Source organism: Grammomys surdaster, unplaced genomic scaffold (assembly GCF_004785775.1).
Source record: "Grammomys surdaster isolate TR1022 unplaced genomic scaffold, NIH_TR_1.0 196, whole genome shotgun sequence".
Classification (NCBI taxonomy): Eukaryota; Metazoa; Chordata; class Mammalia; order Rodentia; family Muridae; genus Grammomys; species Grammomys surdaster.
Window position 1 is genome coordinate 2994734 of NW_021604641.1, and position 12434 is coordinate 3007167.

General features: G+C 36.0%; 1 protein-coding gene across 1 annotated transcript in view; it reads right to left on the reverse strand.

Moving 5' to 3' along the window:
* Positions 1–12434, reverse strand: part of Cdc73 (cell division cycle 73) — a 116697-nt gene that overhangs the window by 21453 nt on the left and 82810 nt on the right. The window contains exons 11-13 of the mRNA XM_028769951.1: positions 8556–8613; positions 1852–1887; positions 1497–1584 (exon numbers count right to left, since the gene is read on the reverse strand). Coding sequence (XP_028625784.1) covers positions 1497–1584; positions 1852–1887; positions 8556–8613 — 182 coding nt within the window. The remainder of the gene's footprint in view (positions 1–1496; positions 1585–1851; positions 1888–8555; positions 8614–12434) is intronic.

Below are 12434 nucleotides of genomic sequence, written 5' to 3' on the forward strand. Positions count from 1 at the left end.
ACCTCCAACCTTAAAATCATTTTCATTACTACTTCATAACTGTAATTTTGCTACTGTTATGAATCACAATATAAGTATCTGTGATTACCGGTGGTCTGAGGGAGCTCTTGGGAAAGGGTTGTTCGACCCCCAATGGGGTTAGGACCCACAAGTTGAGAACCACTGAACTGAAGAACTCAGATAATATAACTATATTATATTAACTATAATATAACTATAATTTTGGAAACTTTTACTTAGCTTTTGTTAGGCAAAATTGTTTTCACTCAAATCACAAATTGTACTGTGCAATGAGCCTTTCCTTCTAGCCAATCAATATTCCTTTGTGTCACCATCCACCAAGCCCCAGAAATATTATCTACTTGGGACCCCAGTGGCCACAACTGGCTGTGACTGGGAAAGGTGGCTTTCACTATCCTTCCTGGTCCATTACAATCTCTGCAGTCTCACTGCAATCACACTCTCAGTGATCTAACAGCTTGTTTGCAGGAGCACCTCCTCCCAGCTCACCTCCATTCCATGGGGATTCTTCGTGGTGCAGACTCAGCTCAGCTCTTTTCCCCCTATCCTCTCAGCCCTCCATTATAGGCTTAAGTCACAAATGAGATGTTTCCATCACATCTGTTGCCTTAGAGCTCAGGGATGTATGTGGAAAAAGATGTGGAAAGATTTTAAGAACTTAGGTGATAGATGACTCTAAGGAACTTGTCTTCCATATACAACATTTCTAGTACACACATAAAATTAAAGAAACCAAAGCAGCAAACACAGGGTTTGCACAGGTTAAAGCCAGAAAGAAGGGGTCCCAGTGCTGAGAGGGGGAAGTGGATATGGGTTCCCACAGTTAAACAAGAAGCTATAGGCAAATGATATCTACTGGTAAAGGAAAAATTGATTTTCTCCAATGGAGCGTCACTGAGTATATTAACCACCCATCAGAGTAGGTGCCTTAGCCAGAAGTAAGAAGGTAATTGTGCATGATTCCTGGCTCATTTTGCTTTATTTAGGCATTTTTGTCTCGATGGACTTTTGCTTTATATTCTGGTTTCCATTTTTGTGTGTATGTTTGTGTGTTTGTTATACAGAGAAGAGGGAGACGGACAGAGAAATCATGAAATTGGGTGAGAAGGTAGGTAGGACATGGGAGGAATTTGGAGAGAAAAGGCATAATCAGAATATAGTGCTTAAAGCATTTTTTTTTCCCAATGAAAAAAATGTACCACAGAGGCTTTAGAGGGAAGAAAGGGAAGGGGAAAATGATATAATAGCAAAAAACAATTTAAAACTTTATAGTGATATGATTATCTTATAAGAGAACAAATTTAATTATAAAAAGCTATAAATGAGTGGTGGTGGTGGCAATGGCACTTTTAATCTCAGCACTCAGGAGGCAGAGGCAAAGCCAGTGTGATCTAGAGTTCTAGGACAGTTAAGGCTAAACAGAGAAACACTCTCTCAGGAAAAGGAAGGAAGGGAGGGACTTATAAATTACTTACTTTAGATCCTGTAGAAGGTCTTTTGCATTAAGCATGGTTATTAAAGAAGTAGTAGCTGCAGGAATAATAATAATGGGTGTTCGTGACCCTGTAAATAAAAAAATTTAAGGTTAAAAGCAAAATCAGCATCATTACTGATACTACTTTCTTATTAAAGTAATTTTAAACATTCTTTTATACTAAATTATTTTTAAAAAGTAATAATGGCAAAAATATTTAATAACCTATATTGAGTATTTCCTGACAACCAAAAATAGCAAGCAGATACACCTGATACACAAGCATATTACCACTGGTTTTATAACCTAATTCATCCACATTTACTGCTTAAAGTAATCCAAAGGCACAATCATACCTTTCTTCTGATTTGGGGGAGGTCTTGCTTGAGACACTAGAAAGAAAGAAAAACAAAATTACGATTATTATAAAAAAAATTATTTCCAACTTACAAAGGAAGCCTAAACATTGCTGATATTCAAATGTCTAGTGATGAAACAAAAACATCTCACATTTTATGCCTCTACTTTTTGCAAATATTAAAATGCTTTAACATTACTCAACAACTTGATGTTACAAGAAATAAATAATGTAACGGTGCTATACTATGACCATGGATGTCTGGATCTGGTAAACAAAATTGTTTTATATTATATCGATTAACTGTTAAATGTAAAACCAGGGTACTGAAAGAACATCTACCACAGTAGGACAAAAAAACTAAGGAAAGAAAAAGAAGTTACTGGGAATTAAGATCTGAAATAGTTTTTAAATTCTTTTCTCTCTTTAAAATTTTTAAATGAAGTCTGGTCAGAAAAGAACTCTCAAGAGCAGTGAGTCAACTATATCTGAATATCTAATCTATACAGTGTGTAATTGACCTCAGTAGTATTAATTATGGTTGCACTATGAAACACAAATATTTCTGGTTGTAGGTAGGGAATATATGGTCAGTGGATTTGATTGGCTCAAATGATCAAGGCACTCGAAATATTGGAACAAAAATGTCAAGAAAATTAGGGAAATGCAAACAAAAATCATTGCAATTCTCTATCATATATGTGAGAATTAACATTACAAAAAATAGAGCAAGAGAAATCACTCAGTAGGTAAAGGCATTTGCTTGACATTTGAGCTCAGTCCCCAAGGCACATATGGTGGAAAGAGATCATACTTCAACAAATTGCATTCTGATTTCCATACATGTGACATGGTACACTAGGGTTCTCTCTTCCTCTTTCTGTTCCTCTCCCCCTCAGTATAATCTTTTAAAAAAGAAAAAAGAAAAAGAAAGCTAACAAATATTAGCAAGGATCTAAGGGGGAAAGGAACACTTACACACTGATGCCAAAACATAATTTAAGGTAGACATCATAAAGATTAGAAACAGAAATACCACAAGATCCCACTATACGTCACTGCTAGGTATACATTAAAAGATGAGTTCATACAAAAAATGTAGGATATATACATAATAGAGTTAGATTCAACTATACAGACAAACAAGCATGGGCTGGAAGAAGCTTCAGTAGGTAAAGTGTCTGTTGTGCAAGCACAAAAAACCTGTACTTGAATACCAAGAATCTACATAAATTATCAGGCACAGTGACACATGCCTATAATACCTGCAGTTAGGCACATGGAGGGGGGTGTTAAAAAGATAGGTAGGTCACTGGTGGTCACTGGCCAGCCAATCTAGCCTAATCTATGAATTCCAGCTTTGACGAAAGACCATCTCAAAACAGAGTAGACAGACATTAAGAAAGACATGGATAATTTCTGATATCCAAACATATATATATACATATGCATATATATAATACATATACAAGAAAATAAGCTAGATTCAGAAAGATAAACAGGATGTTTTCTCTCATATATGAATCTTAGATTTTTTTAAAAAAAATAAATACACATGTAAAAACATGCCTATATACATCATAAGAAATTTGCTAAGGGGAAGCAAGAGCAAGTAATAGGTAGAGAATATATGGTTGATGGATTTGATTGGCTCAAATGATCAAGGCACTCAATATACCAGAACAAAAATGTAAGTATGAAACTGCTCTGCAATGAATACACCCTAATATATATTTTTAAATAAATAAAAAAAATAGCAGTAATCAATAGTAAGGGTCTCATCTCATGATTTAACTCATGACCCACATTTGCTACTGCTTAAACAAACTAAACTAGTAAGGTAACTCACTCTGTCTAGTCTGTTTCCTCAATTGCAGAATAAAGATAATTCTATGTCCTACTAAATGTCACAAAACAAATTAAAAATTGTGATGTATTCCAAGTCCTTAGACAGACCTGGCATATATTTATGTTATTTACTGAGCCCCGCTGCTGCTGCTGCTGCTACTACTAAAGCAAATACGATCATTGTCAATATGCCAGCCAATGAAGAACAAAAGAAACATTATTACTGCTTGTTTGCTTGGTTACAAATGTTGGAACTCCTTATTTTAAAAGCATTACTCAGTATGACACTTTACATAGTCATTAGACAGCAGTGAGATCTGCCCTCACAGAGCTTTCAACCTTGTGGGTTGAATCCTGCTACAATTTAACTTTTGGATTCACCTGGTCTTCCCATTTCTCACTAGCAGGGACTATAGATAGACTTGTGCTACCAACCATTTGAACAACATACTAATCTGACACAGATGACATGTTTTGATTTGCAAAGGATATTGAAATGTTTGTTTCTTTTTCCCCAAGTAAAAGAACAGTAACTTTTAAGCCAGAAGTGGCAAGATCTGATTTTCACCTTTTGCAAAAGAAAAATAGGGGATTTAGATAGAGATTAAAAGAACTTCTTAGGGGAAATGTCTAGTACATGCCTTTAATTCCAGCAGTGGGTAGGGACAGAGGCAGGCATATCTGGTTTTGCAGTCTGCCTTGCATATGTAGTAAGCTTCAGGACAGGAGGAGCTAAAGAAAGCTCGGTTAGAACTAGTATGAAAGTACTCAGATTATGTGTGATTTAAATGAGGGTTTTTTTTTTCTTATTGTTTTACTCCTATCTATGGTTAAGTGGGAAAGGCTTTTAACAATTACTATTAAATTCACTGAATTAATTAGATTATATTTAATATATATATATTTGGATGTCCGTGACAGTTTCTACCATGTTTCTTTGGGAGGACAGAGCAGGAACAGAAAGTTAGACTCATAGAATGGGGTCTGCTGACTACAATGTAAGGTTTACAATTGTTTTAAGATACTCATAACTTATTTTCATGTAGATGTCAGAGGTACTATTTTTAGTACCAAGTGACAAAGCTAGACAAAGATATCTAACTGAAGGTAAAAATTTGGAAATCATCAACATATACATTTCTTGAGGAAGGGAGGCGAGGGGAGGGGAAGGGTTCAAGACAGGAGTTCTTTGTGTAGCCCTGGCTGTCCTAAAACTCACATATATCTGTTGGCCTATGTCTGCCAAGTGCTGGGATTAAAGGAATATGTCACCACTGCCCAGCTTAGCATATACGTTTTAAGCTAGAGGATAGTTATAGAAGTCTCCATCAAGCACATCGCTTACAAACTGAGTAACTATTATCATGAAAAGTTTGAATGAAATAGACAAAAGTAGCTTTCTCAATCTCACAGGAGTATATGAGACACATTAGAGCTATAGGTCATTTACTTAAGAATTCTAAATTATAAGCAATTTAAAGCTAGAAGGCTGAGCACAGTGGCATACATATCTTTAATTCCAAGTCATAAAGTAGAGGAAAATGAGTCTCTGTAAGGTCAAGGACACCCTGTTACATCTGCACAGTTAAGACCCTATATCCAAAAAAAAAAAAAAAAAAAAATCAAAATAAAATACTAAATCATTTTAAAATAATAAAATAAAAAATTTTAATCTGGAAAAGCTGAATCGAGATAGTGATTAAAAAGCAAACGAAAGGAAAGTGATTTACTTGGGCTATAAAAATGAGATGACTGTGGGTTTGTAACTTACTCAAGACTTGTATTTCTAGATGAGCTAGAAAACATGCAACCACTGTTAGCTAGCTGCTTTCCAAAATTTTTTAAAGACATGAAACTTTTTTAGTTAAATGCTTTATATCTAGGGATTAGCCTGGTACAATATTACTCATGTTTGACAAAGGTAAGTTAAAAAATAAATTTAACTGTTCATAAATGGAATTCTATCCTTTAGGTCCCTAATCTAAGTGAAAACTAAGTGGTTCACTCCACATTTCCATATGCTCCAAACTCTACTTATAGAATAAGTACAATTCTATACTGTCCCTACATATTACATATTACACTTTTGTGTATTCCCAGGTTGTCTTCCCCCAACTCCAGGTTTAAAAAATTGAAGAAGGCCAGCTCTCGCAGTGTGTTCAGCAACCCAAGAGGAGATCTGGGGCCATGCAAAAGGAAGATTAAACAGCTTTGGAACTAATGGAGGGCAGACCACCAGTTAGTACAACCATGACAGAAGTGCACTCCTGAGAGGCAAAGAGGAGTTCATGCTGTTATGGAGTTTCACTCTGCTTGTTGCCCTCAAGGTTATCACTTCCCTCATAATATGAGTTGTATGACAACTCTAAGAGGGTTTCTAGCCCCTCATTGGGCAGTATCATTGGCACTTACAATAATAATAGTGATTGATCTTTTTCAAACACTGCTGCTGGAGCAGATGAATCAATCACCACGCTCAGAAAGAATTTAGAAATGTAGACTGCTAGTAAAATTAGGTTGCTTTTGTGGCTTTGATGTAGAAAATCTTGGGGAACAACTGAAAGCTCAGAAAAGCACACTCTTGATAGTTGAGTGAGGGATTTTTCAGGTTAGGGAACTAGAACAGTGGCAGCCTGACTAGTGCTAGCTGGCATGTCTCTCTTGCTAAAGCTGGGATGGTGATCAAAGCCATGATTAATTTCTTATACCCATTTTTGCCTTTGACTTCCTGATATGATTTAATAAAAATTGGTCGTATGTAGGTACACAGCCTGAAGATTTAAAGTAGAATTGACTGATTGCTTCCTGTATGTATAAAAGTCTAGATTTGTGATTCTTTTAGAGTTTTTATAAGATTGCCTTTTAAGATAAATAATAAAATGATTAATCCTTTCTTTGTAAAGTTTCAGCCTGAGAAAAATACCTTGCTTGCTTACACTTTGCTTAGACACGAATGTAGTGGGTTCTTAGGATTAATTTGATTTTCATCTGTAAAATGTAAAACCTTTAATCATGTAAGGGTGTAGGGGAACATGCTGTTTTTTTTTTTCAACTTATACTCATTGTAATCATTCACTTAAAGAAAAATAGAATGTAACTACATTGTAACTTTTATACTGCATAAAAGATTTTCCTGTAGGATATAAGCTGTGGGAGAAAAAAAATCAATTTGCCAGAGCCATGTTTCACCCACCAAGTTTGTGTGAATGTGTCCCTGCTTTACATAGTCGTCAAACCCACATCTCCTCCTTGGATTGCTGAACACACTACCAGAGCTGGCCTCCAACAAAAAATAGCAAATGAACATGTCAAATATTAAACAATACCCCCTTCAAATTGCGAAATACCATGTAACAAACATTTCCATAGAAAAAAAGTGCTCACAAAAAATAATTACCCTGACTTTGGATAGATGAAATGAAAGAAGGGAGGGAGGCAGGGAGGGAGGGAATTGGGGAGGGAGAAAGGGGGGGGGGGGGGGGGGGGGGGGGAGGGGAGGGGAGGGGAGGGAGGGAGGGAGGGGGCATGTCTGAGATATTATAAGATGTTCAGTTTAGACTAAATTTCTTCAAATTAGTTAAAACTTCATTGTACTTGGGTAGAGCACAATGAAAAAGCAGCATAAGATACTAAGAGTTGAAAATTTCAGAACCTGATACTTCAAATTTGATTGTGAAAACCCTCTTCTTTTCATGATTAACTTCTTGTTCTGACAAAATACTCTGGACAAGGACCAACAAGATGGCTCAGCAGATAAAGGTGCCTGCTGCCAAACTTAACGACCTAAGTTCAATGCCCAGAACTCACACAGTAAACAGAGAAAATGTCCTCTTATATATGTGCTCTGTGGAATGCACAATGTACGCACACACAAGCTCACAAATATACTTAATAACTGACAAAGGAAGCCTATGGGAGAAAGGGTCTACTTTGGCTTACAGTTCCAAAGAGATAGAGCCCATTACTGCGGGACAGCCATGACAGCAGGAAAGGGAAGCATGAAGAAGGAGAAAGCAGGAGTTGAACACGAAGTGGGGCCAGGATAGAAAGCCTCCAGGTCCATCCCCAGTGCCTTTCCTCCACTTGTGAAACTTCCACAACTTTCCCAAATAGCATCACTGGGTTGGGAAACAAGTATTCAGACACATGAAGCTATTGGGACATTTCACATTCAAATGCCAACACCCCTTAACTTCCATTTCTACACACATTATGTTAGCCTCTGGAAATGTCTGTGACAGATTATCTAAATCACATTAATCAAGGTGAGAAGTCATCTTGAATGTAGGTGGCACTACTTCAGGTGCTAGGATTCCATACTGCATGAACAGGAAAAAGCTAATGGAGCTAACTATTAATCTCCCTCTGCTTCCTGACCATGGATGCAATGTGATCAGCTTCCTCAAGCTCCTGCTTCAGTAATTTCCCTTGATAATGAACTATACCTTTAAATCTTGAATGAAAATAAACCCTTCCTTCTAAAGTTGCTTTTGTCAGATATTTTGTGATATAAATAAATAAATAATCAAGTCTTTAACTCAAATTGAGGAAAAGATAATCCAGTAAATAATATTAAAGATATAGATTTTAAAGATTCTGTGAAACTATACATTTTAACTTCTTTGTTTTTCTGTTATGAATAAAAAGATTAAGGATGCTGGTCAAACTTTAATAAGCATTTTGTGTATATCACCATAGTTTAGGACCTGCTTACGGAATGCTGGTGACTAAAATCAGCATTGAAGAGAAATGGCCTTTTGGTGTATTTTAAGCAAAACAATGTTTTCTTTAAATTACTACACATCAAAAACAAGACCATCTAGGAAAAAAAATCAAAATTATATATATTTTTACCTGGTCTAGGTACAGGCTGGGCTGCAGGAGTTTGAGTCTTACGGGCAGATGCACCTTCCTTTAAAAGATAAAAATTGATGTATGACATCATATCAAAGTTCATTAAATAACAATTAAGCACTTTAAAGAGATCTCATAAAGCTCTCCCATTCAGTTAGTTTCCCATTTGGTCAAGGCCTATAAGTTTAAAAAAATAAAATCAAATAATAAAATATTTAGTAAGAGGCTGAGACAGGAGACAGTTGTATGTCTGAGAACAGCTGGTGCTCTATACATAGTGAGTTGTAGGCCATTCTGGGCAACATATGAGATCCTGTCTCAAAAAGTCCCCACCCCTAAAAAATTTACCAGTGCCCTAGCCTGAGCTGGTGGTGGTGGCGAACTATCTTGACAAAATAGACCCTACAACCATGAGGCAAAACAAACAAGCAAACAAAAACCCTCCTTATCTTTTATAGTACTTTAAAAGAAGGTATAGTAATGAAAATGAACAGTGTTACCAATGAACAACTACTAAAGGGAAGTAATATTTTAATGATTTGTTTAATTGCTTAAAAAATAGTATTTTCAAAAATGGTACTACTTGACCTTTTTTACTTTTGAAGCCAATTTTCAATGAATGGCTGGGAATCAAGCTTAAGGCCATGTACACATAAGACACATCCTAGTCTATTTTAAAGCAAACCCTAACTTTTCCTATAAAATGCCAAAATGGATAAATGACACACAATCTCGAGTTAAAAAGATGTAATAACACTGTGGTGGTTTGAGTATGTTTGGCCCAGGGAGTGACACTATTAGGAGGTGTCTTCTAGCTGCCTTTGGAACAAGAGGCAGATTTCTCAGCTACTCCAGTGCTATAACTGCCTGGCTGCTGCCATACTTCTTGCCATAATGATAATGAACTGAACCTCTGAACCTGTAAGCCAGCCCCAATTAAAGGTTTTCCTTCATAAGAGTTACCATGGTCACAGTGCCTCTTCACAGCAATGAAACCCTAACAAAGACAGAAGTTGGTACCCAGCGTGGGGTATTAATATGATAGACCTGATCGTGCTTTTGTTTGGAAGAATGTGAATTTGAGGACTTTGGATTTGGAAAGCAGTGGAAATCTTTAAGTAGGGCTTAATGGGCCATCCTACCAGAAATATGGAAGAATTTGTTGCTGAGGGTAATTTGAACTGTGGAAGCCTGGCTCCAAAGGTTTCAGAGGAGAAGAATTTTCCACATGGCTGAGAGACTGTTCTTATGATATTTTGGTGAAGAATGTGGCTGTTTTTTGCCATTTCCCAAAGAGTCTGCCTGAGGCTAAGGTGAAGAGATCTAGATTAATTGCTTTGACAAAGGAAGTCTCAAAACAGCCTGGTATAAATTCTGGTATGTGGTTACTAAAGTTCACTTTAATGAAGAGCCTTTTGGTGAAAATGAGCAAGCTTCAAAAATAAAAGTACAAAATGTATGGTTCAAAGAAGAAAGGGGCTTTGTGCCAAGAAGTAGAATAGAGCTGAATCCTATGTTCAAGGAGATAAACAGATTAAGAGAGTGGTGACTTTGGGATAAGAGGTCACCCAGATAAACTGGTTGTTTATGCATTTGCCATTGAACAAGGAATAATTATATCTAGGTGTTATTATATCTGGTTATTGCTTTCATTTGGACTTTTAATCTGGAATGAACTACAATCCAGAAGTGGAGGACACAGGCTTTTGATCTGAATCTTAAGGAATAGTGGCCATGAAAAGCTTAGGTCCAGGCAAGCCTTTAATCCTAAGAGATAGAGGCAAGCAAATCTCTGAGTTCAAGGCCAGCCTGGTACAGAGCAAGTTCCAAGTAGAGAAAAGCTTAGGTCTAAGTGTGATAGCACATACAATTAATCCCAGCATTCAGGTGACAAAGTCATACAGATTTGTGACTTCAAGGTCAACCTACAGAGCAAGTTCCAGGACAGCCAGGCTTAAGACAGTGAAGGACTTGGAAAACAGAAAGCTGGTGATAATGTTATAGAACAAGGCAGGCCATGTTCCAGCCCCAGCCATCAGCAGAACTAGGCATCTTAGGCCATGTAGTCCTGGATTTAGAGTCCAAAATAGAAGGGACAACTGAGACAACTGATGCTGGTTAGCTGAGCTAAGAAATTAGTAGTGATTAATTTCTAGTCTAGATAACTATGGAAAATAGTAATTTTCGAATAAACTTCATGAAAATCAGACTTGTTTCAAAAAAATAGTACTGAAATGAAAAAGTATTTAGTTCTTGTCATGAGCTGAAATAAGTGTCAAATATAGGAGCCACACCAAAACACAAACAGAAAGGAGACCAATGTAGGGAAGACTGGATTTACGGCTCCCTTCTTGTGTTACTCAACTCCAATAGCTCAGTGTTTCAAATGTTCTACCCCCATTTCTTGTAAATCTTTTTAAAATCAAGGATACATGATGGAACTTACACACAATAAACACATGATTCCCAAAGTTAGTGCTGTTTTATATCATGCAAACCACTCAGAATCAGAAACTTTGTGGATAAAGGAATTTTTTTGTGTGTATTTAGTAGAAATAAGAAGTTAGGTAGCTTTCCAAACCCCTTCTATAAATTTCAATTCCTTAAGGTTCAATTATATACATGTCTAGGAAAACTTTAAAACAAAAAATAAATTAATAAACAACAACAAAAACCAGTTGGATAGCTTGGGTCAAAATATTCAAAGTAATGGATATCTTTTCTTCCCCCTTAGGCCAGTGTTATATAAAATAAAAACAGACCTATGTAAGCAATACTTATACACCACTTATAAGTATAAAACCTAGCAAGGTAATAGTCAGTTTGCAGAAATTAGACAAAGAAACCTGCCACATTTATGGAGTTAGTTTAACCACAGAATTCAGATTTAAAAGAAACTAGACTAAAGAAAGAATTTTTACAAGGTTGCAACATAACAGATTTTTACCGTTTCTCTTGCCTAGAAACCTGAAGTTCTTAGAAAACACTAAAGGAAAAGTTATCTCATCGCTACTATTTTTTCTATACTGTAAGCTGTTAATCAACTTAAATTTTAAGAAAAAAGTACAGATATAATTTGATTTAAATTCTTGCTGACTATGCATGTGACTACTTGCCTGATGCCCACTGCGTGGTTACCAATCTTAGGAATCTTCTTGTCATAAACATTTGCTCCATAACAAGCAGTAGGGAAAAAAAAAAAATCTGACTGGTTGGTAATTCAGGCTTGAATCCAACATAGACAGGAATCATTATTGAGTTATCCATAAAGCCCTTCGTAACTGAGATCCCTAATAAATCCAATTCAGTACATAAAAAGGCCATCTCAGAAGTGATGCATATATATGCCAGTTGTTCTGGGATGATCCTTACACATTATACATTTTATAATGTCCCACTGGTACTTCATCAATATGTATTAACTACTGTAAATTAAAAATAAAAACACCTTTTAATAAAAATTAAAGACATTGCAGGGAGATGTAAATCAGAAGTAGAGAACCAATCTATCACTGTCCTTCTCTAAGTATCATCAAAAGATGAATTTAAAATATATTTAAAATAATTAGCAGAGTAGTTATTTTCTCATTCCCTAGAAAAGGGATGGAAAATGTATTCAGTCACCCTCATATTCCCAATAATTAAGAAGTTGTGCGTTAAGGTACATGTTAGCATATAGCAGTGTGATCTTAACATTTAATGAAAAAAGTCTAAGTACATTTAGTATTTCATTAATGACTCCTGGGGTACTATGTCAATATTTGGGTGGGAACATTGACAATTTCTTCAGCAGCCACATAGTATAATGTTTAAAAACAGATTATAGGAATTCAGATTTAAAATTTTTAAATAATCCCATTTCAAAATTCTGAACTAACC